At 41.5% G+C, this 27,750-nt stretch overlaps 4 protein-coding genes across 8 annotated transcripts in view; 1 reads left to right on the top strand and 3 right to left on the bottom strand.

The window, feature by feature from the left end:
- Positions 1–1,545: 1,545 nt before the first annotated feature.
- Positions 1,546–5,485, bottom strand: LOC6602659. 2 transcript variants are annotated; one of them, XM_026990165.1, is made up of 4 exons: positions 5,234–5,485; positions 4,537–4,697; positions 3,692–3,884; positions 1,546–3,622 (listed from the first exon to the last, which is right to left on the bottom strand). In XM_026990165.1, exons 1-4 carry the CDS (start codon positions 5,339–5,341, stop codon positions 1,940–1,942), a joined length of 2,145 nt encoding a protein of 714 aa, XP_026845966.1. In that variant the 5' UTR covers positions 5,342–5,485; the 3' UTR covers positions 1,546–1,939. The 2 variants fall into 2 exon arrangements, with proteins under 2 accessions (XP_026845966.1, XP_026845967.1); XM_026990166.1 differs by lacking the exons at positions 4,537–4,697; positions 5,234–5,485 and adding an exon at positions 3,971–4,054.
- A 203-nt stretch (positions 5,486–5,688) lies between these two features.
- LOC6602658 (ribonuclease H2 subunit B) lies at positions 5,689–10,067 on the bottom strand. Of its 2 annotated transcripts, XM_026990167.1 has the most exons (3): positions 9,634–10,067; positions 9,032–9,562; positions 5,689–5,821 (listed from the first exon to the last, which is right to left on the bottom strand). In XM_026990167.1, the coding sequence occupies exons 1-3, from the start codon at positions 9,992–9,994 to the stop codon at positions 5,748–5,750; spliced, it is 966 nt and encodes a 321-aa protein (XP_026845968.1). In that variant the 5' UTR covers positions 9,995–10,067; the 3' UTR covers positions 5,689–5,747. The 2 variants fall into 2 exon arrangements, with proteins under 2 accessions (XP_026845968.1, XP_002027698.1); XM_002027662.2 differs by lacking the exon at positions 5,689–5,821 and having other exon boundaries at positions 8,404–9,562; positions 9,634–10,064.
- Positions 10,068–12,061: 1,994 nt separating this feature from the next.
- Positions 12,062–15,415, top strand: LOC6602687 (DNA ligase 4). Its single transcript, XM_002027661.2, has 5 exons — positions 12,062–12,376; positions 12,438–12,602; positions 12,681–13,594; positions 13,678–14,130; positions 14,196–15,415. The coding sequence occupies exons 1-5, from the start codon at positions 12,070–12,072 to the stop codon at positions 15,105–15,107; spliced, it is 2,751 nt and encodes a 916-aa protein (XP_002027697.1). The 5' UTR covers positions 12,062–12,069; the 3' UTR covers positions 15,108–15,415.
- An 8,547-nt stretch (positions 15,416–23,962) lies between these two features.
- LOC6602686 overlaps positions 23,963–27,750 on the bottom strand; it is a 62,274-nt gene continuing 58,486 nt past the window's right edge. For all 3 annotated transcript variants that reach the window (XM_026990234.1, XM_026990235.1, XM_026990236.1), the window contains one exon: positions 23,963–26,062. In XM_026990234.1, coding sequence (XP_026846035.1) covers positions 26,058–26,062 — 5 coding nt within the window. In that variant the 3' untranslated portion in view covers positions 23,963–26,057. The remainder of the gene's footprint in view (positions 26,063–27,750) is intronic.

Raw genomic sequence — 27,750 nt, 5'->3', positions numbered from 1 at the left:
TAACCGATTCAAAGTTCAATCCGACTTTATGTACTCTTTGGCAGCCTCTGATCGTGTCTTATCTGCTTTAGAGATTGCCGAAAGCGGCCAACTGACCACCTGGCCACCTGGCTATCCATCTATTCACTTATCCACCTATTGACTATCCACATAGAAATTCATACATATGTATGTACATGCATAAATGGCAGCTTGGCTATCTGTTCAAACCTGTATTGTACAGGTTTTGTCCTTGATATAGTCGCTGGTGGTCCGATTCTTATCAAATTCAATTTGATAAAATGAGAGCTTCGAATGGGGTCGGATCTGACGAAGCGCAGAGCTAGAACCTTGTAAGAGGATAAGTCCAGCAGTAAATATATCCCTTTATATATAACTACTCGCACAATTGCATCTTCCAGATTAAACAATATTTACTTTCTATAAGACTTGAGCCCGAATCAGGTATGACTTTTTAAAATATCATTTGTCCCGATATTAACAGACTTTGTTTTTTTTTGGAATTCCTTTGTTTATTGTATTATTTTTCATTTTTGTATAGTTTCCTTAAAATGGTTTGTTTTCGTTTGCTTTACAACAATTCACTTGCTTTTGGAGAATTATGCATTAATTATGTATATATGTATATATGTGTATGTACGTATGTACATACATACATACAATGAAACTGGATTTATGAGTAATAAGCTAGTCAAACGATTGATAAAAGAGACCCGAACGAAACCGCCGAAGGAAACTGAAGTGCCAAATGACAATGGACTGTAAAATTCCCCTTAATCTACTTCTATGTAGTGTTATGCATATTGTAATGTATATAGTATCTAATGCTTAAGCAGATTTTTAAATATTGCCTTGTCCATTGGATTGTTCTATGTCTGTAGATTCGTTTCTCTGCTTCTCAACAATCATATTATCTTCTGTATTTTATTTTTGATTTTTCATCATCCTACGATCCTAAGATCCTACGATCCTTCGCTTGCTTGTAGTTTATTTAACTGAAAAGGCACTGCTGCACTCAAACGATTCCCCTGCGCCCCAGATCTTGTTCGCTTAGTGTTTATTTATTTTTGGTTTTGTTATTATCTTTCTCTTTAATATCCAACCGAATGCCTACACAGTTTTACATAAATACATATGTACATACATATCTCAAAGCATTTAGAATATAATTATTTCTTCAAGCAGTCCCCTATTAGTACAATATGTGTCTCTCTTCGTTTTTCGGCTTGTTCTTTTTTCTTTTTGTTTGTGTTCGATTTGAACGAGCTCTTAAAATGTAATTACAAAACTTTTGTAGGCGATCAATTTTTGTTCTTTCTTTGGGATTGGTTCAATCCGAGAGCTAGAATGTACCTACTAGATCCGTTTAAATCTTTTGTGCAATTTTTCGCAGTTCAACATTTCAGCATTTTAAAATATATATAAATTAATAAAAAATTAGTTTTTGTTATTTCTTAGCTTTGAATAAATTGAGGATTTGTTGTAAAACGAAAGACACTTGAATTCGAAGACATTATTTGAACATATAAGTATATAAGTATTCGGTTTGTTGAAAAATATTTTTTTTTTATTGAAAAAATACCATTTTCTGAGAAACTTGCAGACGATCGTATGTTTCGTCATAAATTATCGATGTTTAAAGATCCTTACCTATGTGTAACGCACCTAATTTCGGGACTCATTACTGGAATCCATCCTTACTGGTTTCCCACCGCATTTTGAACGGTTTTCAGACTAAAAGCGTGTTTCAACCTCAAGCCGCCAGTGCCGGAAAATTCACTAAGCGCTTTCCCCACTCAGATACCGAATGAGATTCAACATCAGTATCTGAATCCGAACCCGAACCCGAATCGTATAAAAGCTTAATACTAGGGAGAACCGAATCTTGAGCTACAACAAAATCTACAAACTGACTCTGATCTTCTGCCCTTGCTTAATATTATTCAATCTGCCCATTCCGCCGACGCTGCCCATGTCGATGGTGGCGATGCGGCTGACGATGCGCCAGTCGTCGATGATCTTGGGCCTCAGCTTCTGTCTCCGTCTCCGTCTCAATGTCTAAGTCCTCGTTGTCATCGTCAATGGTATCCTCATCGTGCTCGTTGAGCAACAGCGGGCTATCGTCGCCCAGCCGATTGGGAGGCAAGGCGCTTCCCGGCGTAGTGGGTGCCGAGCGCGTGATCCAGCCCTTGCGGGCCACGCGCCCTCGGTTCACAAAGAAACTGGCACCACTGACCACGCTGCTGACGGGGCTCTTCAGCAAACAGCGCTGTGCTGTTCCAGTCGACATTCCCATTCCTGGTCCCATGGCGGCCATCGGTATATACAAGGCCTTATTGGGAGGTGGCGGCGCCTTGTTCGAGCCAAATAACTTTTTACTCTTTCCAGAGGCGGAAGCGTAGACTGCACTGGAGCCCGAGGCAGAGGTCGTCATCGCTGTGGGCTGCGGGGCCTGCGAAGATGAGGGTGTGGATAGCGTGTGCTGTAGCCGTGGCTTCGCTCCCGTTCCCGTCCCGCTCAACAGGAGATGTTCGTAGCTGACGCCCGCCTGCAATTGTCGAATCTGGTCGAGAATCTCGCGTACCTCCCCGGTTGGACTGGTGGCCTGTGGCGGTGAGACCGGTGTCCCGATGTTGGCCAGACTACTCACTCCCGACGCCGTGCTGGCAGTGCCAACTGGCCCCAGACCTGAGGTGGGGTCCCGGTCCCCCATTCCGACTGGCATGCTGGAGTGCTGGCAGCAATTCTCCAGGCTGTGAAGGGGATTAGGTTGGATGCAGCCATTGCTGAAGATCACCGGTGTGCCGCCACCGCCTCCGACTGCCAGGCTGCACAGGGAAGCAGCCTGTGTGGCGGCTACACTGTCAATGCTGGGGCCTCCTCCGTGGGCCATTCCTGCGCCAACTGCTCCACCTAGGCCTGCCACACAGCTGTTGTTCACGAAGATATCACTGAGGCTGCTGCTGCTGTTGGCCATATAGCGGAAGTGCTGGTCGCTCTGCGACTGTAGGTAGCCCACACCAGCCCCGGTACCACTGACCAGGCCACTGACTCCCTCCTCGTGTGAGCCATGCAGCCGCGTACTGTACATGGCCGCTCCACCACCGCCAGTGCCACTGCCCAGGGCCACCGTAGCATAATGTTGGGCCTGGGCTTGGGCCTGCGCTTGAGCATGTGCCCGGGACTGGGATTGAATAGCCCCTGTCTGACGTGGCAGGTACATATCCGACTCCACCAACTGGGATGCAGAGCGTGGCAGACCATACTGGTGGGCTGCGGTAAGCGGTGGCGGCCCCAGCGGCAGCTGTAGTGCTCCCGGATGATCCGCATTGCGGGTGCCATGACCATGGGCATGCGCCAGGTAGTGGTGGAGGCCCAGCTCCGGACTGGCTGCCCGGGAATATGGCGGCGGAACCATGGTGTTCGCCTCGTTTGCATTGCAGATGAAGCTGGAGCTGAGCGAGTCCACAGTGCTGGCGGCGCTCAACGAGCCAGCCGGACGCACAATGTAGTTCCGGAAGTACTGGACCATGAGGTAACTGGAGCTGCCGTTGCCGTTGCCCTTGCCGTTGTCGCTGTTGCAGGTGAATACCAGAGGATAGAGATCCGGCTTGGACGTGACCTGCAAGAAGTAATCCAATCGAGATGTATTGCACATCATACGGTTATTTTCAGACGAAGCTTGACTCACCTCTGTATATGGTGGAGGCGGGTGGTGGAACGAATTACAGCGACTGTACTGCGGAGGGGCATAGCAGGATCCGGCCGAGTCGCCCTCGGACTGGGTGTGATGCTCGTTGAAGCCCCAGCCACACAGAGTGCGGCGCTTCTTCCACAACGAGTACGCACAGAGTATGGCCAAGATGATGGCGACCACGACGCACCTGCAACGATATATCAGCAATCAGCAATACGGATTGGGCATGGTTCCGTCCCTGTTGAATGCTCCGCTAGGCTATCCTCTGCTCACTGCTCAGTCTGCAGCTGGCGCGACTGGATGAAGAAGCCCATGGCCGTGCCCGTGTCCGTGCCCGTGTCATGCAACGGCTATTATCGAATTCCAACTAAATTTTTAAGGGCCTCTGGCTGTCTTTTTGGCGACTCGAGATTGGATTATGTGAGCAAAAGAGCTCGCTGTGGCCCAGCGGGGTCCGAATTAGGTTGCATCAGCACACAGAGAGCAGAGTGTTGTGTGTCTCATTAGTTGGCATTGCCATTTCCGTACCTCCTTCTCTCTGGGGAGGGGGAGTGGGCCTGCTGTCTTGCATAAGCCTCTCGACTTGACTTGACGCAAGCCGGCACTGGGCACCGTCGACGTTGCTGCCAATAATAATAATAACTCGCATGCCACACAATGCCAATCGGCCAGAACAAAACCCCCTCTCACCCCAACGCCCGCACCAAACAACAAAAAATTACACTCCACACAGCGAGGCCATGTGCACAGGCCTCATGGGAGCAGGAGCAGGAGCAGGAGCAGCAGCAGCAGGAGCAGCAACAGAGCAAGCTGCAGGTAACGGGCGTCGCAGGACTTACCAGAAGAACCAGTGGCTGATGAAGAAGAGATTAAGGACGTGCTCCGAGGGCGGGGGCAATGGTCGGGGTCCGCCCTGGTAGGCGGGACAACAGCCCTGGGTGCAGCAGTCGCGGGGCAGTGAACAGATGTGTCCGCCTTCGCACAAAAACCGAGCCGTCACCTGTAAATTATAGAAATTAGTTTTCTGTCGAGACAAGGTGAACGGATGGAGCTGTAAAATAGAAAAACGAACAAAGCAAAAGCAAAAGCAAACGCAAAAGCTAAAGCTAAAACAAAAGCAGAAAGGTATGAACGGTTATGAAAATATCATTGTCAATATCGCCGTTGAAATTCCATGAACAAAAAGACATCTCCTCTTGTATGTACATACATATGTACATGTAGTGCATGTAGTACATAGTGTTCTCAGCTGCAGGTTGACCTGCAGTGTAGTTGGGGCCTAAGTGTTTGTCCTTCTAGGAAGTAAAGCATTCAAACATGATGTACATATGTACATACATACATATGTATTTACACCTGAACATACATACATTTACAGCATGCATAAATGATAATCAGAATAATACATATATGTACATACATACATACATATGTATAGAATGTATGTACAATGCACATATTTTGTGATCATATTGTATTAAGTAGTATTAGAATACAAATGAAGTCCGTGCAACATTACGGCAGTTAACAACTTACATGCAGGGGGAGCAGGCCCACCGCCAAGAGGACCAACTTCAGCACCAACAACGGGCATGAGGATGCATATGAGGAGGAGGAGGAGAGCAGCGAAGCGTAAAGCCACATGGTACTCCCAGCTCTTTCGCTGCCCGGACTGGCGCCAAATGTCCGCTCAATGCGAAGGGGAGGAGAAGGGAGGATGATGGAGATAGGTGGTAGGTGGTGGTTGGTGGTTGGTGGCAGCCTCCGTTCTCCGTTCAGCCTCGTGTGTGATTTGTTCCTTTGTTTTGCTTTCGTTTCTGCTTTCTCTCTGGTGCTGCTGCTGCTGCTGCTTCTCTGCTGCTGATATTTGTGTCACATTATGTTCTTGTTGTTTTTGTTTTATTTTGTCGCTGCTGATGCCTTGCTCAATGCACACACACACACACACACGCGCGCAACCGTACACACACTATCTCGCACAGACACATGTACACGCGCGGTGCTACATAGCAGGGCGATTTGTTTTGTCCTTGACAGACAACAATGCAATTTACCGTTGCATGCTTTTGTGCTCTGCGTTTTGTTTTACTTTACTATTTTTCTGGTTTTTTCTGGTCTGGTATTCTGTGAATGATACAAATGTATCTACTTATGTCCATACATACATATGTACATACATACATACAAATATATATACTGTTTATTGGCTATTATATACATATGCACACAACCTTAGGCATACCCAAACGCAAATACATTCTATGTACATCTGTATGTACATATGTATGTAGCTTAACGACGCCAAGAAAATTTTCTCTTCGTGTGACGCCACTTGTATTATTCATATACATATGTGTGCACATACACATATGTACATATGTTCCCAGTCTCTAGATTTAATTATTTCAATCTCGTCACTTTTTTTGGGAAATCATTGGCAAATTACGATGTTTGTCAGCACAAAAAAAAATTAATAGCTATATGTACTTCATTGCAATTGTTGGTTCCCTGGAAATCTCCCGCGCCTCATCCTCGAGGCATACACAATAACAGAAGCAGGAGCTGGGACAGAGACAGAGACAGCGAGCGAGAGCGAGATTTAGAGCAGGAGCATCAGTGGAATTTACAGTTTTCCGGACCGAACGAACATCCAACGTGGGAGCGAGAATCCTAAAACTGAACAAACGGACAGCAAACGGTAGCACTAACACTGTAATAGGATTCCAACAGAGCCAGCTCCTTTCGTCAGGCAATACAATTGTCGCCCAGCGTGGCAACCCTCTGGCAACAGCTGTTTAACCACTTTTTCAAAGGAGCGTAAAATTAAATCATACAACAAATTTGTATAAATTTATTATTTGTTGATTCTGTTCAATATGTGTGAAGACTTACATATGTATGTACAGAATGAATAGAAGATCAGAGGCTTATGTGAAAGACAATTATTTTAGAAACAAGGAATTTAAGTTTTAAGCCACTGGAAAATAGAACCAGGACCAACATGGAAATACGTTCTTTTATATGAAGCAAGAGTTCGTTTGTTTATAAGAAATGAGTCTAATAAGAAACGCCCTGTATCTGTGAGTTCATCGTCGCTATCGTCGTACAAAACAGGACCTCGAGATGGAGATACCTCCCCAAGCAAAAACTTTGCAGAATATCTTTTTTCAGTATCCTACCTGGATAACCCATTCACCATCTGTCTGTCCATTGCTCTTGATAAGCACCAAGATAGGATAGACTATAAAAGCTAGAGAAACTAAATTCTATATGCAGACTGTAATTTCACACTGTTGCAAGTTTCTTTCAAAATTTAGACTAACAAATATCTGTGCCATCCAAATTTGTAATATCTCTATCTATATGACTATATCTACCAGATTGCAGAATCTGGATCAGATCAGATCAGATCATTATTATAGCCAGAACGAAGAAAAACATTTGCCTCTCATTTTCTCTCCCAAAGAATTACATATGTAACATACATACATATATGTTAAGACCTTAAAAGAAAATTCTAGACATTTGTGAGCTGAGTTGTAAACATCGGAGCTGCGGGTGGTAATGTTAAATGTAAATGTAACGAAATAAAATCCAAAAATGGTACAACATTTCCGTTAAATGTAAAAATAAACTTAACTTGAAAGTCGAAAAAAATATTTTTTTATGCATTTTTTGTTTTAATTAATGTTGAATTAGCAATCTTTAGTAATTACTATCGTTTTATTGTTTATTATAACTGAATTAAGACGGGATGGCATGGAATCACCTAGTGGTTTAACAATGGATGAATTGATATTTGCCCATTATCGCTGTACTTTTACTTAGCTGGCTTTCCCAAACTGTCTTCCCTTCTTAAAAATTTTATCAGAGAGGATACCACAGAAGTTCTGGTTCGGACTTAATATTTAAAATAGGCTTTTTTCTGCCTGTATAGAAAACATAGAATGCACCGAAAACCAACGCATAATCCTTTTGAACAGTCAAGTCATCGCCAAACAACTGGCCCGCAAACTCAGTTACATATGATACATTTCTTCATTCATTCTCGTTTAGAAGAAGCATAAAGGGGTCTTTCATCTGTAGTTGAACGCAGCCTATATCACCAAAGTTCCACCGCCAAAACCTCACTTAAAAAAGGATGGTCAGTAGGTGAAATGGGGATAACGGAGTGTCAGAATTAACATAAGAACATTACTATCGGTCCCGCTCGCTCGCCCCCTCCCCCACCATCACGCATTAACCAACACCAACTCCCTGTTGCGAAACGAAAAAGACAGAGAGAGAGCATGTGGCATTAATCGGCTCCAAAACCAAGTCTCTATGTATGCATGTATACTGTATCAGTAACATAGCCCTGTGGAATCAAAGCGGTCAATTGACCATCTCGAACTAGTTCCGTGCAACTAATTACGCGGGAAGCGAACCTCTACCATGTCTTCGTCGACTATAATGTAATAGTTCTGCTACTAGTTACGCGGGAAGCGAACGACGACCAGTCTGAACAGATACGAAATATGGAGCCGCATCGACTTGTTTTCGAAGTCGCCAAATAACCATAAGCCCGTGGAATTATGAAGAAACAGAGAAAAAGAGTTACATTACAGAGCGGACTTAGCAGGTTTTTACCGATGCCATGCCATGTAATATTCAACAAAATGGTAAGTGAAACGAGATATTCTATTGTACGTGTGCTAATGGAAAAAAGTACAAAAGCAAAATTAATTTTTATTTATTTATTATAACTAGTTCCAGATGGACTACCAGTAGTTATTTGGGAATTAGCTACTGGCGTTAGCATCTAGCTACCGGTAAACGAACGGGAGCCAGGGATGGTTTCGCCCTAGGACATGCATTTGCTAAATTCTCCGATGAAATACATTCTCGGTAGTCGATCTGTCACCAGCGAGGTGAGAATGGCTAGGTGGCTAGTGCGGCACCGGTTCCGAGCTAGATGCCGGCTACTGCAGATTACGGACTAAGTAACGGGTATGAGTGCTATCCCTTTTCGACTCATGATAGAAAGTTTGATTTTTTGCTGTAGTCGGAATGCCGAGTTACGCCTTTTTTTCGCCTAGTGCTTACCAAGAACCTAACTAATGCCCGTCTCAAACAAGTCCAAGTATAATCAAGTTTATGAAGCATATTTAAAAAATTTAAATATGAAAAAGATACATTTAATCTAAAGTCTAAAGAGAAACGTCTAATTAACTTTGAAGAAGGATGCAATGCTCTTGGTACCTTTCGCTCCTTTCGCCAGAGCCTTCTCTTTGGCCGTCATGCTACGCTCCTTAAGCGGTTCCATAGTGGGTGGGGACGTTATACAATCCTTACCGTTTTTGCTGTCCAGCAAACCACTGAGCTTCAGCTTGGATGCGGCATCGCTGTCATGGCTATTCAGTTTAATTTTTTTGCTGTTGCTGCCCTCCAGTCCCACCTGTGACTTTCGCTTCTGAGCTGCGGTTTTCTCCTCAACTATAGCCTGAATCTCGCTAGGTATATGTAGATAGCCGATCAGTTGATCGTGCAGGTCGGAATCCAGGTAGCGGCCAACAATGTCACAGGCCATACGTCCATAGTCCATCTCGTTGACAACATTGTCTGACAGCTTTTCGCTTCGAACAAAGTTCTGTGATTGAGCACTGTGGCCGCAGTGGATCTGCTTTTGTTTCAGAATCTCTGCCACATGTCGTGTCTTGAGGGCCAGCCAGGCGAGCGTCCGCTCCTGATTGTATTTGTAGAAGGTCAAGTCTCCAGACGTCTTAGCATCGGCCACACACTTAAGACCGTTGGAGTCAATGAACTGCGTTAGGAAGCGACTCGTGCTGGCTTCGTGTACAGCAATATTATCCAGCGACATTGCTCCTGGTTGGGTTTAGATGAAAAGTAAAAATAATTGCGATGGAAGGCGATCTGCCAAATCTAGACATACTTACTCTGCGCACAGTGTTTCCTCAAGTGGTGTATCGCCAGCAGTGTTGTATCCATGGGTATGGTCATATAGACTCTGCCATTGGCGCATATCTCGCTGTTGATTAGCCAGCTGCGTCGCGGCTCCGCATATTCCAGCAGCTCCATAATTTGGCCATCTGGGTTTGTTAGAAACAATGCATCTTTTCCCTTGCCAGGATGGTAGAAGCGATCCAAGCGAAGCAGCTGATTATCATCCGGTAGTATCTTTTCGGATATGTAGAGCACTTTCTTTAATCCAGCCACGGTCGACTTTTGCGCAGCCGTATCTATATTTGCGTCTGGATCTGGCTTTGGTTTTGCTGATCGCGTTGTCTTTTTACTCATTTTCAAATAACTAATTGGTTCGTAGGACTGCAGTTAAAGTGGTTTTGAGTTGACGCGTTTCGCTAAAGAGATTATACAAATTGCCAAGCAATGAATGCAAATAAAGTAAACTAAAAACAATCTCCCGCGTTTGTTAGAGATGCAGAACTATCGACTGCCATATTCGATAGGTGTACATTTTTTTAATATCTGTAATAACCAGGGACTGTGAAAAACGATTTTTTTTAATATTATAACCTAGAAAAAATGATTCTTTATTTTTGAAAAACCTCTGCATTGCCGCCATGATTTTTAATTTCTGATTTTTTACGGTTTTCTTCAATAACAAAAGACAACAAAATTTAACTTTTTTCCGCTGTAAACCAAACGACTTTTTCTGTTACATGTTAACTGATTTTTTTGTTGTTCAGATTGTGCTTCTTTTTTCACATAGCTTAAGTATCTTAAGACTGGTTATAGTGAACTGTGCAACTCTGAAAAGCTGATAAGTGCATCTGTAAATCAAACCAAAGCTTTTGTCCCATATGCTTACCGTCTGGGAAACATTAATCTTTAAAATTAAAAATTAATAATTTTTGCGTTCTATTTACATATATTGACTTTTAAAACTCGAGAAAAAATACCACACTTTTGTATTTTCAACAGTTTTGAACTTTAAAATGTTTTTTTGCGAAGGAACGTAACGGAATTTAACGGCAAAATGCGACATTTGAAGATTTGGTCAACCGGCTGCAGCTTAACCTTACGTATACAAAAAAAAATTAAAACACATGAAACATTTTTTTTACTTTTCACGACTTATCAAAGTAAAAATTTTTGGAAAATACCAAACCGTAAAAAATAGAATATCATTAAAAAATTGTAGAGCTCCAAATCTATTCGAAAAAGTCGGTTTGGTTTACAAGGTAAATGTGGTGTTTCATAGTTTAATCTGTAATGTAAGGCTGACTCTCTTTTTTTACAGCTACTCCCGCTTCAAGTCTAGTTTCTTACAGCTAAAAGTAACGGTAAAGCCTAAAAGCAGCAAAATTTTCCATCGATTTTGCTCGAAACAGAGTTTAAGGCCAAATGACAAAAATACACCAGAAACAATGCAAAATGGAGAGAACAGAAACTGGTGGTGACGATTTCAATATATATGTTGTTTCTTTGTACTTTATTATTTTGGAGCCATTGAAGAAACAAATACACGCAGGTTGAAGTGGAGTACGGAGATGGAAACTCTTTTTATGAGTATTTGGTATGTTAACATTGTGGATTTTCGGAGAGCCTGCAAGAATTCCGTTAATGTCGACCAGGACAGATCCAACCGAAGCTCTAGTATTCTTTCTGCAACCAAGACGCTGCACCAAAACAGATTAAACTGGAAAATCTTCTGGAAATTGTTCGGGAAAAGCTTGAAGTCAAAAAGGAGTAGCTGAAATTACAGGATGAGCACCAGGAAACAACTCGAGAGATATCCCAGCAAATTGCAAGCAATCAAGGCCAACCCAACTTCCACACGGAGTTGCTGCAATGTTAACGTTCCAGCGTGTAAAACGTCCAAAGAGTAACGTTTATTATTATTATTACTATCGAAAGAAATCTACATAAATCCTTTTTAAAAATAAATTAATCGTTTTCGAGTATTCCATTCCGTTTCGCAGATTTTTTCGTTTTATTAGATTAAGCCAAAGTCGACTTCTATTTCGCGTACGCTCGCGACCCATTTTTATTTCTATCATTATGAAAACTAAAATTCGATGAACCTCATCTTTTGTACTAAACATAGGTTAACAAAGTTGTATCGAACCACAAAAAAAAGGGCGCAAAATTTTTATTTTCTTTCTTTTTCTTTCTTTTTTGTATATCAAAAGGGTACGCTCGTCCGCGACCGTCGGTTTTGTTATTAATAATATTATTTATTAATAAAAACTGTTTCTAACGGTATATTTTTAAAATGAGACGGTATATTTTGGTTTATTTCTGAGGGTCGGACGGTATATTTTAACGATAAATACGCGGTCACACTGTTACCAATACGCACAGCTGTGCGGTTGATGGTGAAATAAATATTTTGCTTCTATTCTGACACAATGGATATAGCCACAACCGTAAAGTTTCGTGATGTCTGCGAGCTGTTCGAAAAGGTCAAGGCGGCAAAGAAAGTTCAAGACAAAGAGGATGTGCTGAGAAGCTACTATGAGTCGTTCTGCCGACATCGGGAGGCATTTCGCCAGGCGGCTGGCTTAACGGACGAGCAGAGTGAGAATGGCTCCAGCAGCTTCCACTCGGTCCTGCGTCTCCTGTTGCCCAGTGCAGACACTAGAAGGGACAACTATGGCCTGCAAATAACAGCTCTGGGCCGTCTCTACACCAGAGTGCTCCAGCTAACCAGGGATTGTGGGTGGTCACGTCAGAAAATCAGTTTTAGAATATTATTGCTAACTTTTACCAACTGCAGCTCGCGATGCCATAATGCTGCAGCATCGTACTGGCTCCTCGTTTCGGGACTACGGAGATGTGGTCTATGCCGTACTTGTGTCCCGTTGCTTTAATCCGCCAAGCGATCTGCGTCTCAACGCCATCCACGAAATGCTAGATACAATTGCCAATGAAGATACATCAGGTGGGTGTGGGAAAATGGCCGGGTGCCCTTGTTTGCCTATATGCGGGCGCTAAAATGCATTATTCGTGTTCCGCACAGTTAAGGAACAGGAACTGATACGTTTCACAGAACAAGCCTCGGCCAGGGAGCAGAAGTGGCTAATCCGAATTCTCCTAAAGTCCCTGGGATTGGGCATAGGGGAGCAGCGCATTTTCGGAGTTCTGCATCCGAATGCTAAGGACATTTACCAGCGCTGCTCAGATCTAAGTCACGTCTGTAATTTAGTTGCCGATAAGGTATCTGACCTGGAAGTCAGCGACACGAAGATCACAGGCAACAGCCACCCATCAACTGTTAATCTGAACGCAGTCATAAGGCCCTTCCATCAGATCCGTCCCATGCTTTGCGAGCGTTTTCCCGGCGACATTCAGGAGCTTATGCAATCCGACGTTCTCTATCTGGAGACCAAAATGGATGGCGAGCGTTTCCAGCTGCATATTGATCGCGGTCGATTCATGTACCTTTCCCGAAACGGAGTGGACTATTCTAACAATTTTGGCGAAAGCTATAGCCGGGGAACGTTGACGCCACAATTGCGTGGTCTGTTGCCGCTCGGCCTACAGACGATCATCCTCGATGGCGAGATGATGGTTTGGGACACCAACCAAAAGAGGTATCGCGAAAAGGGCGAGAACACGGATGTAAAAAATCTAAAGCCCGATCGAAGCTGGCGGCCTTGTTTTGTGGTCTACGATCTACTGTACTTCAATGGCCAGAGTCTGCTCGATTTGACATACATCCAGCGATCCTACAAGCTCCAAAAGTTGATCGGCGAACAGCAAGGAGTGCTGCAGCTGATGCGCGGTACCAAGATTGGCTCAATCGAGGAATTCAACAAACTCTTCCAGCAAGCCCTTGACTCCAATGCCGAAGGCATTGTTCTAAAAAAGCAGAGCTCCATCTACCAGCCGGGAGTTCGAGTCGGCGGGGGATGGTACAAGGATAAGGCAGATGTGAGTCCACCACATGCCATATTTCCTCCTTCCTCCTTTCGTATGCAGAGTATATTATATCTTGTTTTGTTTAAAATCAACAGTACATCAAGGGTCTCATAACCGAATTCGATGTTCTCATCATTGGAGGCTTTTATAATCGCAAGCGCACATTTATCGATTCGTTTCTACTAGGCGTTCTCCAGCCAATGGCTAATAGCGACAGTCGTCATGAGGTTTACAGCATTGGTTGCGTTACCAATAATACGAGACAAGCAGTGGTGCTGAATCATACGCTGAGGCCACACTGGCACGATACCACCAAGGAGCCGCCGCCACTATGGTACCATTACATGGCTAACGAAAAGATTGGCTCCCCGGATCTGTGGATCGATCCACACAATTCGATTATCTTGCAGGTTAAGGCGGCGGATTTGACACCCAATAGTGCCTTCTATACGCCCAAAGCTTTGCACTTTCCACGCATCGAACTGAAGCGCGACGATAAGGCCTGGAATGAATGCATGACGCTACAGGAGTTTAACCAGCTGTGTGAGGTAAAGGGCCAAGTACATAAGTATGGTTATCATATCTAGTCACTTTATCTAATTTTTCTTTCCAGGGCTCTGGTCCGATCAAGAAACTGAACAAGCGTCACCTGTGTTTGGATGATTTGACCACGAAACGAAAACGTCTACGCATGACGCCCGCAGAGCGCAGGCGTCTAGGTCTGGCCATATACGAGAAGCGCTACGATGTCGGGACGAGTTCTAGCTGCACAAAACTTTTCGAAGGCCTTAGTTTCTGCATCTTGAGTGGTGCGCCAGGCCAGAGCAAGCACAAACTGCAAGAATTGGCAGCCAAGAATGGTGGCTGCATTGTGGAGAATCCGCTGCCCAACGACCCGAAATGCTTCTGTATAGCAGGAGATCAGACGTTCCTGGTAAAGCGACTAATGCAGCAGCAACCATGCACCAGCGATATTGTGCGCATGGAGTGGCTGATACGCGTCTGTCAGCAGCAAGAGCTTGAGCTACGTCCAAAAGATTTGCTTTCGGCCACCGAGCCACTACAGGATGATTTGGCCGAATGGTTTGACAAATTAGGAGACAGCTATACAAAGGACTTTGCGAGCGTTGATGAACTGCTCGAATTACTACAGGACATCGGTAAGGAGGAGCTTGCCGTCGACCATGTGTCACAGTCCGAAATCAATGCCTTCGAAGACAAGTTGCTGGGCCAGGCCACACGAAACATATTCCGTGACTTGCATGCCTACTTCTATGATCCAAATGGCGACGAACTGAGCAAAGTTTTGTTCCTGCAGAATGGCGGCACGCTGGCAAGCGAATCCGACCCCCAACTAAACCTTGTATTTGTATGCCTGTCTTCGGATATAGACGATAATTACTTTGAGTCGTGGCTACATAACCATTTAAGTTCGTATTCTGGCGAAGTCCTTAACTCTGCATGGATCCATCAATCGCACCGTGAACGCCGCCTTCTAAAAATGAGTTGTTTTTCGTTTAAATAGAAATTTTGTAAAAGGTTTACGCATACAATACATATGCCAGCTTGTTTTGGTCGTTGCATCGCGATGAGTGAAAGTGAAGAAAAACTTGTCAAGTGACAAACAGGTTTGTAATATTAAATGAAAATAGCTTTTTTATTGCTCATCAATATTTTCGAGCGAATAAGGTTACTTGGAAGTAAAAAAAAAGTTGCCTGTCTTTTTAATGAAAAGGAATTCCTCCGCAATTTGTAGTATAACGTAACAGTCCCAAATTATTAAAAGTTTTTTTTTATACAAAATGTATGGCATTCAAAACAAAACTTCTTGCTCTTTTTTTTTAATATTTTTAGCCTCCTTTTTAAATAAAACATTTGTGTCTTTTTTGAGACGAATTTTAATTGAAACGTAACAGTATTTTTCATCAATAGCGTTTTGTGTTTAGATATAGTTAAGCAAGGCTCAAAAACAGAAAAATTGTATTGAAAACTTCCCACAAGTTGTGTTGATGGTATTGGCTTAACAACCAAAATGATGTCTCATGAATGTGTCGTGAAATGAGTCTCAGATTTTGTTGTTTTGTTTTGTAATCATTTAGAATCAAAAATTACCATAGAAGCGGTTACTGAATGTGATTTCTTCAATATAAATAACATTTTGAACACACCTGCGATGTTTAACAGCGCGAAAAGTGTCAAATTCAAGTAATTAATGGAGTGATCATAAGTTTTAACACTTTAAAACAAGGATAAAACTTATAATTTATGTTGTTATTCACTTTGTAATGTATTATTTGTGAAGTTTAATTAATAAATAAAAGAAAAAATGTATTTATCTTGTTTTCATTTCATTTTTCCGGACATTTTTGCTTGCAAAAAAAAAATTGTTTGTGTTACAATGAAATTTACATTTGTAACTTTAATCCCAAAGCTACAAAATGATGTTATAATCGTTAAAATTAGTCGACCAGAAGAACAGACATTTTCAACAGATGTAAAATTTGGAATGCAAATGTTACTATTAATTAAATGTTAATATTAAAATTACACAGTTTCATGCGTTTTTCGGAAAATTTGTGTTAAAATGTGCGTACAGATGTAACGTAACAGTAAAAAGTTTTTTTAACGCAAACAAATTGGGTTTATGGTGAGAAGTACTATATGTGAGATGCTATTGATGACATTTTCGCAAAAGTCATAATTGACTGCCAGATGACACCCCCCCAAAGTTTTGTGCATGGTTGTATGTCCATGTGTATTGAACTTGCAAGGAAAAGTCCGGACGCGCACAGTCCATTTGGAAACTTGTCTGAAATACAGTGTCTCAAATAGTGTCACTTGTGATTTCGAGGCTATCGCGTTAACTGAACCCTTTAGTCAGGGTTCTTTCGTCTCCGATTAGAACATTTTCGTTCCATGGAATTTAATTTATTGCAGTCAAAGTCCGCATTGAGCCGGCATCTACATACATATCTCTTTGAACTGCTCTTATATTTCTCCTTGGTCTGAAGCTGATGTTTCTTTCTTTGCTGCCTTGTGATGCAACAGACTTCTGGACCTATGTAGCTTTTGTCACCTCGTTAGCGCTTTTGTGCCGACTGCCCGAGGTAATCCGACGTCTTTTCCGGAAGACGCATACCATCCCTTTTGCTCGATATCTGTTGATTGTGTCCGATCCAGTATCAGTACCAATTAAATGACACCAATCCGTAAGAAGTGATTTTAAAAACTAATGTCTTAATAAACCATTGGTTTGAATCTTCAACTCTCCCAGGTCGACTGGTGGGTTCTGTAGTTCGAGTTTCTACGCAATAGTCAATTCCTTCTATGAAATCGTTAGCTCAGCAATAAATATATGTATATGTGTATTTCTTCAATCACTGTGCCTGTATCGTCCAAGGCTCGCTAGCAATTTATTCTATCAAAAAAATAAAAAAATCTCCTGTATATCCTCTCTGTGGTAGACTTGAAGCTGCAAATAATTAACTAATTATCACGAAAAAAGCACTTCATCTATACTCGTATTGCTTAACCAACCATAGAACATAGTCTTCAAACCGCAGCACACTCACATAAACACAGTAACATAACACTTGGAAGCGCGATAGCTTAACCATACTAAAACGAACCAAACGATAAAAGAGAACAAAAAATAAACACACTGCAAAAAAATGTCTCCCCAACACTGGGACATCTACTGAGCTCCTCTCCGACGCCCCATCGCCACAGTTGCTTGAGCTGCTTAAGGATCAATTCCAAGAGCAGACCATTCAAATTGCGTCCCACGTCCGGAATCGGATCCGGATCCGGATTCGATCTGTGGTGAGGGCAAGCGTATGGGTGCAAGAGTTATAAGCTTGGAGCAAGAGTTGGTTGATCGAGGCGAGCCTGGCGGCCGAACACATCGCAACGAGCACGCGTAGCTACGAATCCACGGCGCTACCTATGTGGAGGGAGAAAACGTGAGAGCTCTGTGTAACAAGCCTAGCTTCAAGCTCTAGCTGAACCACCAACAAGAATTCATGACGTATTCATGGCCCGACAAACAGAATGCTCTGATGTCGATACCGTAATTATCGTTATAATAGAAAGCGTCCGGGAGAAGATCAATCTCCTTAGAACAATTTTGGTATACCGGGTTCGACTCAGACTCTGTTATCTATGTGAGTGGACAGCTTTTAAGGGATAACTACCAATTATTTATAGAGGCCATGCGAATGAAGAACCATAAATGCATGGATGAGCTTTTGTCGATCGCACCAGCTAACGAGTCTGCCGAGCATCTCCACTCCCTCTCTTCAACAACAACAGGTGTCTCAAATAGCTTTCGCTCTTAAGCACTTACCTACTTCTCTTTTATTTTTAATAGCTAGGTCATTGTTAGTAATATTATATTATTTATGACATACTTTTACTTATATCAAAGGAACCGTTTTTATACCCGATACTCAAAATGAGTATTGGGGTATATTAGATTTGTGGTAAAAGTGGATATGTGTAACGTCCAGAAGGAATCGTTTCCGACCCCATAAAGTACCCCATACGCATAAATAGTCGAGTCGATTGAGCCATGTCTGTCTGTCCGTCTGCTCAAATACTATAAGAGCTAGAGCAACGACATTATATATCCGGACATCTGTGATATGTCACTGCTACAAGTATATTTCAAAACTTTGCCACGCCCACTTCCGCCTCCACAAAGGGCGAAAATCTGTGGCATCCACAATTTCAAAGATACAAAAATAACTGAAAACGCAGAATCCTATAGGATGACTATATCTTCTAGAGTGCAAAATCTAAACCAGATCGTATAGTTATTATAGCCAGAATCAAGAAAACAATTCATTCTTTCTCGCTCATCTCTCTCTAACACACAGGTTTCATGGTCGGTTTTGCCAATTGAAAAATGTGAGTTCAAGGATCTCAGAACCTATGAGAGCCAGAGCAACCAAATTTGGCATCCACACTCCTGTGATATCGGACCTTGACCGTTTGGTCTCACAATTTCGCCACACCCCCTTCCGCCCCCGCAAAGGACGAAAATCTGGGCATCCACAAATCTCAGAGACTATTAACGCTAGAGTAACCAAATTTAGTATCCGCACTCCTGTTAGATCTCACTATAAAACGTATATCTCAAAATTTCAAAGGACGAAAATCTGTTGCATCTACAATATTGCAGATTCGAGAAAACTAAAAACTCATCGCCCGACGTCACGCTCAGACTGATTTTCTGTCTCTCTCGCACGCACTCTTTGTCGTGTCGTTTAATATTCGCGGCGTCTGCCGGAGGAGAGCCATAATGACTTAGTACCGGGTATAACTTTAGAGTTGCGGTGTCCGCAGCTACTCACAACGTTCCCCCTCGTTTTTTTTTAAATCGATTTAGACTTAGCTAATTCAACCAATTGGTATCAAATTTAATTTACTTTGATCTCAAAACTTATTCAAATAAGCAAAAGCTCGCTTTTTCTGAATATTTTGGTATTTTTATAGCCATTTTTTCCTTTACCATGTCCTTGTATTAGAAGGATTAGAAAAAAAGTTTTTCATCAAAGTCTCTCTTAAAAGCCAACATAGTTTGTTAAGGAAATATGAAGTGATTTATGTGAGTGATATGATATAGTAAACAAAACACATGGAAAACTCGTACATCCGCGACAGGTATTTTATTGAATTTAAAAGACACCAATAGAGATAATACGATAAATTCTCAATAGAAACCTTAAAGAACTTAATAAAAAGTGTTCGATAATTGATGTACCTGATGCGACAAGTAACACGTACCGGAATACCATTCCACTCTGTGATAATAGTTTTAGCTTTGTGTGTGTCAATCAATGTGATGTCCTTGCGTGTATACTTAAGGTGAAGTCTAGTGCTGAAGGCCTCGATAAAATTAACCCGAAATTTTTAAATATGTTACTTCCCAAGATTTTGTCCCTCATCACTTATGTATATTCGACTGTATGTTTCCGACTGTATAGAAAAAAGCGGAACCCTATCAGTGACTTTAGAGTCTAAAGTTTAGACCCATTACAATACTTCCGTTCTGTTGAATTGAAAACATTCTGACTAACAGCTTTCTACTAAACTAAACGGATATTGTAGAAGATATTCGACAGCAACTCGAAAGGAACTGGGTTAGGTTTCAAACACTTATCGACCACAGTAAGACTTTCGACTCATTTAATCATTATATTCTTTGCACAAAACTGACGAACTTATTCCACTTCTCAAGGACCTGAGGTCAATTTCGTTAAGTCGTATCTAACAAATAGATTGCAGGCAGTAGTATCTGGTGCGTATGATTCTACTTTTAGCGTAGGGATCAGTACCAGGCCCTTTATTGTTTTCCATATACATATGTTAATGATATTCCTAGTATCTTCTTAGAATGTGAAGTATATTTATATGCCGATGACGTCCAAATTTATGAAAGTAATCCTGTTAATGAAATAAATGTGTCAATACGTCTAACTAAATGCTTGGCAAAAGAGAATGGCTTGGGAATAAATTCTAAAAAATCGAAATTTATTGTAACTTCTAAACAACTGATTGATACAAACAATCTCGTGAATAAATACATAGGCCATACACCCAAATTCTATGAAGACCATGCAGCTAATCTGGGGATAACCTTCAGTAGCAATCAGTCATGGAGTAAGCATATTATAAAGGATCCAAACATCCAGTGTTCATATGGTCTGTTGTGTCAGCTTTCAGCGTCTAAAAATTTATGTCGTTTTGACCATGTTTCACACCTGACTTGTAAAATATTTGCCCTCATGGATAGATTTCTGACCACCCAAGCACCGATTTACCTATAATTCAAACTTACCCCTGATACATCACAAAGAACTATCAATTATTTATGCCCTCGAATGTAAACATTTTACTCGAATAGGCAGCTCTTCATCATTGCTATCCGCTTATGGAACAATCTTCCCCATAGCATTAATTAAATTAGCCATTAGCCATCTAGGCCCCTTACTTTTCACACTCTTTATTAATGACCTGCCTGCGGATGATGTTAAACTGTGTGTCCAGTATAAGGACATTTCATTGCATTCTCGCTTGCAATCCGATATCAATAACTTTCAGTCATGGTGTTGTGCTAACTTGTTACACCTTAATGCCTCGTAATGCAAAGTTATAACATTCGCCGTTCTAGCTCTAGACATTCTTGTTGGCTCCCTATACCCCATTTGGTGGTTCTCTTGCGAGAGAATATCGAGTTCCTAAATGGATATGAGATATGCTGCAGTAGTATTTAGGCTGTTATTTATATTCATAACAACGCAAAAATCAGCTTAGGTGACTGAAATTTTGTTATTGTTTGTTTAAATATTCTCCATTCAAAATATACCCATTTCGGAACATTCAAGCCTACTTTCGTAAGGCTTTTTACGGGCTCATATTTATTTATACATGATTCTGTCAACAGAGTATTTTTTACAGAGCTTTTGCGTTACACCGATTGACTCGAGTCTCATTTTTTCATACCACCATTCTATAGAGTATGATTGATCGTATGATGGCGGTGTAAAGCAACCGAAGGGGTCATTCCCCATTTTATGCCGATGGTTTTTCTGCAAGTATAGACGGCCACTGTGGCCTTCTTTGCTTTATCGTCTATGCTCAGTTTCCAGTCATGCTTTCTGTCGAGGATTAGGCCAAGATACTTGGCATTGTTGCTAAGGGCTAGCGATTCCCCACAGAGTTTTGGGGGAGTCACTGCCGGAACTTTTTACTTCCTAGTGAAAAGCACAAGTTCCGTTTTAGACGGATTAACACCTAGTCCGCAGTTATCTGCCCATTTTGCCCATCTTCATGAGAGTACTTTTCAAGCACTCACACAACGCCTGCGAAAATTTACCGGAGAATGCTATAGGAACATCGTCCACATACGCCACCACGTGACACCCAACCCCCTCTATCTCCCACAGCAGTTCGTTCACTGCCACATTCCATAGGAGGGCGAGAGGACTTCGCAGCGGTGTATCTCTACTGACAAATATGATGGACGTTGACGTTCCCAGTGATGCCTTAACCGTACCGCATTGTAGCATCTGATCGATTATGCTCACCGTCCGGGAATCAACCCCCAGGTCCGTCAGTGCACCCGTCATGATAGTCGGGAGGATGGTGCTGAAGGCGCCTTCTATGTCGAGGAAGGCTACTATGTTGTATTCGGCCAAGTTCCGCTCAACGTTCATAGCCTTAGCTTTGTTTAAGAGTCTCCGGGAGGCTTTCCGAGTTCTCCCGTTTTGGAGTCCACCATTGAGGTTTCTTCCGGCCTCTGCTCTTGCCAGAGGGGCAGGATTTATCGACGGCCTCACTGCAGGTCGGTAAACTTTTTAAAGAGATGAGTCGTGGCCTCCCTGGAAATCTGCTCCTCAGGTGGAGTCACACGGAGAACACGACCGAGGTGGTCTGAGTACCGAGTTTGTCCGCCTGAGGTTCCGGAATTGAACTGGTCTCGGTAGTGAAAAAGGGAATACAGTTTCCACGTACCTGTGGTCCGAGAAGGAGTGTTCTTCCAGGACCCTTCAGGATATAATGTACCCTTGTATCTCATGAGAGGCAAGTGTGAGGGCCAGGGTCTCCTTGCGGTTTTTAATAATAAAGGTAGGATCACTTCCCCGATTTAATAAGACCATCTGAGTGTTCAGTAAATAACTGTAGAGGTGCTCGCCCCTTTCGCTTGTGTCAGTGCTTACCCTTTGACAGTCCATGACCGTGGTACGTGGAACACAGATCCCCTGTGAGCGCTTTTTGCAAGGATGCAGGTGCGAGTTTCTCCTGCGGTGTCAGCTACGTATAGTTTATAGTCAGGAGTCCTCAGACAGGAGACCCTGTTTCCGAGGATCCAGTGATCCTGGAGCAAGAGAGCAGCTCATGCTGCCTTGCCATGGTGGAGGTTTATCTGCAGGATTATCAGCGACATTCCTGAGGATCACCTCCACCATTGTGTTATCATGGTCGCCTTCCGAAGAGTCCAGCTCCTCCCCGACCCCTATGAGCTTTTAACCCCTTGTAAGGTCGCTCTCGTCGGACACGTAGCCAACGGTCTCCGGGTCGGGTCTCCCTTAGAGTCGGATTTCTATGGGACTATGACTGCCTCTTTGTAGCCATAGTTCACAGTACCCTTCGTATCATGGAGAAGTCTTACCGACTCCTCGTTCAAAACGAGGATGACTTGTGGCCTCTGTTTATTGCTCTCCTCTACCTTGGCCACCTTTCAATCAGCTGTAGGAAGGTGGGGATTGCAGACCTGCAGAATCCGGAGAATCTTTTCCGGCTCTGCAGGCTTGGCTGATACTCATGCTCTGGCCCTTGGTTTGCTAGGGATGTCCTCCAATTAAACGGCCTCCAGCTTGGCTCCTGGGTACACCTTGTTGAGCGATGCGACCGCCTTCGTGTAGAGGGCCACCGAGCGAGAATCTTGGCAGACGCTGGCTTTCACTCTTGTGCGCCCTCACACTTGTGCGGTGGTCGTCCATTCTCCTCCAACTCCTCTCCCTGCCATTTGTCTCGAGGAATCTGCCGATCTTTGGAGCCCCTTTCTAGGACTCCAATGAGGGCTTTTCGCCTCGCCACTTCGGCAAACGAGCGGTTTCTCTGGGCTTTCGTCCTCTTGGCCTGTTGTACTTGCGTGGAGGAGTCTTCCGCTGAGCGTTGCCGCTTGTTTGGAGCCTTGGCTGCGTCCTCATTTAAACTGGAGGTCGGCAGGTATACAGAGTCCGCATATTATCGGCCATGCATCATCCTGGCAGAGACATGACCGTACCAGGACCTGTTGCCAGCCGCCCTCACGGGGAGAGCATAGGCGCACTTCCACCGGATTGGACAGTTACGGCGGGTGCCGGTTTTCTCGTGACCCCCTGTACCCGTACCCTAGGGCATGAAGCACAGCCGCCTCGGATTCAGGGAAAGCCATAAACCCGAGCCACCTTTTCCCCCTCAGAGTTTGCAGTTGTAACAAGCCGACCCGTCATCTGTTTATCCCCCTGCTCTGCGTCGTTTTAAGGTTGGCTAGGTGGCCAACGTTTCTATTTGGGATCCTTACAAGGAGAAGAAGGAAGGCAAGATCTTAGATGATGATACGTCTAAGCTTTTTCAAGACAGAATAAGGGTTTTATTCAGATCCAGATTTCTTCGACAAAATCTGTTGAAATTTTTCAGCTGGTCGATGCATGTGTTTTTCAACAGTGCTCTCTGGCTGTTCTACTCGATTTGTATTTATCTATCTATCGTTCTATATATGTATCTAACTATTTGACTATATACATCCGAACCATTCAATTTACTGTCCTATGTTTTGATCGCAATTTATACATTTACACTGTTTGATAAACTCCCAATTCAATCAAGCGGTTCATTTTTGAATCTTATTGTAAAAAGATTTCGCATTTTTATTCACATAAAAAGAGATAACGAGCAGATAAACGTTTGTTAGAAAAGTTGTACATATGTAGTAGAAAGCGACACCTAACAAATGTATGTATGACTTTGGGGTATTTTTACATTCCTTCTTCATTAATTGATACGTTTTAAATGTCAGTAACGTTTGCTGCTTATTTTCAGTTTTCTCTATTTCGGCTTCAGCTTCTGCCCTGTGGCAATAAGGACATCAAAAAATACACTCATTTTTATTTATTATAAAGTTAGATACTCGTATATAAATTATGTATATGTATATAACATTTAACATTAACAACTCTTAACCGCTGGCTCTCTATATTTCCCTCTCTTTCATAGTCCTGCCTTCTCCATATCATTCTTTTGTATTCTGTGTAAAATCTAATGAGGAATATGCAATCTCTGAGATTGTTTAACACATTTATGGACTCCTTTAACATATAGGTTACGTATCTCAATTAAATTTTTTGAAGTGTATCCAATTTTCTATTTTGAATAGGATTTACAAACAAATTCTTCAATTTTAGCAAGTGTTTCATTCTTTCAGTTTTCTGTTTTCAGTTTGCTTCATTGATTAAATATTCTTGGGAGTGGGGGAAATTCGTGCTCATTATAGATAGAATAAATATATGGGTATACGTTGTACATATATGTATATAAATAAGGGTATACAAATGCACATTTCGTTCGATCTTTTTTTAGGGTCCGGGTAACACATGTTGAATATAGTATTCCTAGGATTAACTGCTGCAATTAAATTTTCCGTTCGCGTTTTTACTACTTTCTCTAATTGTATGATAATACAATAGCAATAATTTGCATTTACAAACGTACGTGATATATTTTAGACAATATAGGATAACACCGATATGTGCCTTACAGCGCTATCATATCATCTAACAACGTTAATGGAACTCTTAATGGTAATAGTTGTATATATAGCTATAATAATAGTAATAACATTAGTTTCATTTTTCTTTGTGTGTTCGTCCATAAAATTAAAGAATAAAAAACAAAAAAAAAATTGTCCATAAACAAATAATTGCGTTTTCATTAAATCATTAAAAAAGTCTTTTGGAATTTCTCGCATATTCTTCGTAGTTTTAACTTAAATTGTATGTATGTGTATATATATATAAATAACTGTTTAATCAATAGTTTTTCGCCCTATTTGGATTTAATTTAGTATCTGTCCTAAAGGCAATAACCCTAGTATAAGCTCAAAAAAATGTATATTGTATTTTTGCTTGAAAATTCTTGTAAATTCTAAAGAGGGGAAACAAAATTTACATTTCAGACTTCATGAAGAATGTGTTTTACAGCAGCAAACGGAGATTAATAATGGATGTCAGACAACAGTCGGATCTTTGAAATTAGCCTGATCAACAATCAGCTGTCATGAGGCAAATACAATGTACGAGCTCAATGGGAATAAGCTTTTCCTTCTGATCAAAGATTTCGGTCTCTCTCATTTAGATTCTCTTTCTGGCTGATATCTACTATTGCCTTTCCTCTAACATTTTTTTTCGGGATCTTGCCTTTTGAACTTCTAGTATTTCTGTATTCAGTATTCAGTATTTCGTTTTTGAATTTCTATTGATCCTGGGGAGTTGCGTCTTCAAGTTCATTTATTTCATAGGTATATGGCAGTTGTAAATCAGTGTTTCTATTTAACTTTTTGAGATGATTTGACTTTCATTTTCTTAGCTAACACATAATATACTATTTATAAGAAATGTGTAAATATGCTATATATGATTGTGTAAATATTTGTTTGTGTTTGTGTGTGTGTGTGTGTGTGGATGTATGTGTTCCTTTTTTTTGATGGGGGAGGAAACAGACAGAAAGGGAGTGCCTGGACTTCTCCCATCTTGTCCTTTCATTCGCTGTCGCGCTTGGTCAATGTTGGTCCACGCTGAAACCTGGAATCCGTATCCGTAGGTGTGACTGTACAGCATAGTACATATACATATATACTTAATATTAGGCCTTTGTAGGAGGTAATAATAAAAAAAAGTCCACGTAGTTTAATTTGTTGATCTAAAGCCGATTACACTGCAAAAATAAAAAGAAATAGTAAAATTACAATCGAATTGTATAAAAATTTCGATAAATGAACATTGGGGTTGCACTTATAAATAAAAGCATAACTTTCAAAAGTCTCAGTTTCCCGATTCGACAAAGTTTAGAGGTATGGACTTTAGGTCAAAGTTTAAAAATACGGTGTTTGGCCAATGGTTCCTATGGCAGCTATGGCAAATTTCAAATTCCATTTTTCAGACTAATGTGCACGTGCTGCGTACTAAACTATAGCGAATTGCTACCCTCGTGTACTCAAAATGCATTTGAAATTTGAATGAAATCAAAAAAGCCTGTTTAGTGTCCAATTTTGGACGACTTAACGGCGGTACTTTCCTAGAAACTATTAGACCAAAATCTATTGAACAAATCAAGTTTATGTTTGGAATGACTGATCAGTACGTTGCAACGCATTTAAATGACAGAAGAATGCAAAAATTAACTCCAGCCAAGTTGAATTGATCAAACATCATGCGCGTACTGATTACGTTCAATTGTTAGAGTTAACTCAAATTTGTTTGGGATCGGCTCCGAAAGGTCATTGTTTAAGACTCCCCGTAACAATGCACCATGCACGCAGGATGTCTATGCCGATTTATACCATGAAAATATATTTATTTTTCGAGAGGAGTTTATATTGACAAATCGAGGAGGAAAATATTTGCGCGATGTATCTATTTTTATAGTGCGTTTTTATATAAATTTTTGGTTTCAGTCAACTCCAAATCTGGACTTTCAATTTACTATATATTGTATGTGCAATGTACAATCTTTAGAAAGTGGATCCTAAAATTGCAAACGTCGTTTTAAAAAATACTTGTAGTCATTTGTGGTATTTATCTGATGAAAATATCGAACTTGCATTCTTTGAGGATAATATTTTCTTCATTGAGAAATGAGAAATGGCGGAACATCTCTTGGCACTTTAGAACGATGGACGATTAGAATATAAAAAACTTCTACAAAACGCCGAATTTTAAAACATAAAGATTCTCCTATGACTGGTACAAAGAGATCATCCGATTTGTTCACACCGAATTCTGCCAAAATTATTCAATCACTTTTTTCATGGGCTTTTTAACTAAAGATCCTTAAAATGGCATAATAGTAAAGATCAAAAAATAAAAATGCTGAACTGTTGAACGTATAAAAGACCATATTCCAATACTAACAATTAAGAAGATGACATCCAGAACATGCTGGACGTCGCAAAGGAATACTCCACTCAATATCCGTTGAATAATAAAAATGCCTTAATTCAAAATAAAAGTATAGTGTAAACTATTTATTGTTGGCTTAAATAATAACTAATCGAAATGAAATTTAAGGCGCTGGATTAAGTTTAATATTCTAAAGCATAAAAACAAATTCAACCCGATCAGAACGATATATAGCATATCTGCCATAGGAACCATTGGCCAAATATCATATTTTTCAACTTTGAGCTCAAGTCGGCCCCCTTAAACGTTGTCGAATCGCGCTATAACTTTATATTTTATTGTATTATATTATATATTATTTTTAATCCCTAACAGTTCATTACTAAGAAATTTATTCCAAGTGTAAGAAATTTGTTTCCTAGTAATTAAATCGGATGTATCCAATAATTGTAGACGTTGGAAAACGTTTGAAGAGTTTGAAATTATAAAGAATTTATTAAAAAT

This window comes from Drosophila persimilis, unplaced genomic scaffold (assembly GCF_003286085.1).
Source record: "Drosophila persimilis strain 14011-0111.01,24,50 unplaced genomic scaffold, DperRS2 tig00000520-arrow-pilon, whole genome shotgun sequence".
NCBI lineage: Eukaryota > Metazoa > Arthropoda > Insecta > Diptera > Drosophilidae > Drosophila > Drosophila persimilis.
Note: the sequence above shows the minus strand (reverse complement) of the source record. Positions and strands in the feature narration are given on the sequence as shown.

Bases quoted from the DNA above. Each gene is read 5' to 3' on its own strand.
- LOC6602659 (XM_026990165.1), bottom strand. From the start codon at position 5,341: ATGTGGCTTTACGCTTCGCTGCTCTCCTCCTCCTCCTCATATGCATCC. The intron at 4,698-5,233 runs GTAAGTTGTTAA...TATAATTTACAG, and splicing joins TGGGCCTGCTCCCCCTGCAT to GTGACGGCTCGGTTTTTGTG. The intron at 3,623-3,691 runs GTGAGTCAAGCT...TACTTCTTGCAG, and splicing joins CGCCTCCACCATATACAGAG to GTCACGTCCAAGCCGGATCT.
- LOC6602658 (XM_002027662.2), bottom strand. From the start codon at position 9,994: ATGAGTAAAAAGACAACGCGATCAGCAAAACCAAAGCCAGATCCAGAC. The intron at 9,563-9,633 runs GTAAGTATGTCT...AAACCCAACCAG, and splicing joins GAGGAAACACTGTGCGCAGA to GAGCAATGTCGCTGGATAAT.
- LOC6602687 (XM_002027661.2), top strand. From the start codon at position 12,070: ATGGATATAGCCACAACCGTAAAGTTTCGTGATGTCTGCGAGCTGTTC. The intron at 12,377-12,437 runs GTGGGTGGTCAC...TACCAACTGCAG, and splicing joins GCTCCAGCTAACCAGGGATT to CTCGCGATGCCATAATGCTG. The intron at 14,131-14,195 runs GTAAAGGGCCAA...TTTTCTTTCCAG, and splicing joins AGTTTAACCAGCTGTGTGAG to GGCTCTGGTCCGATCAAGAA.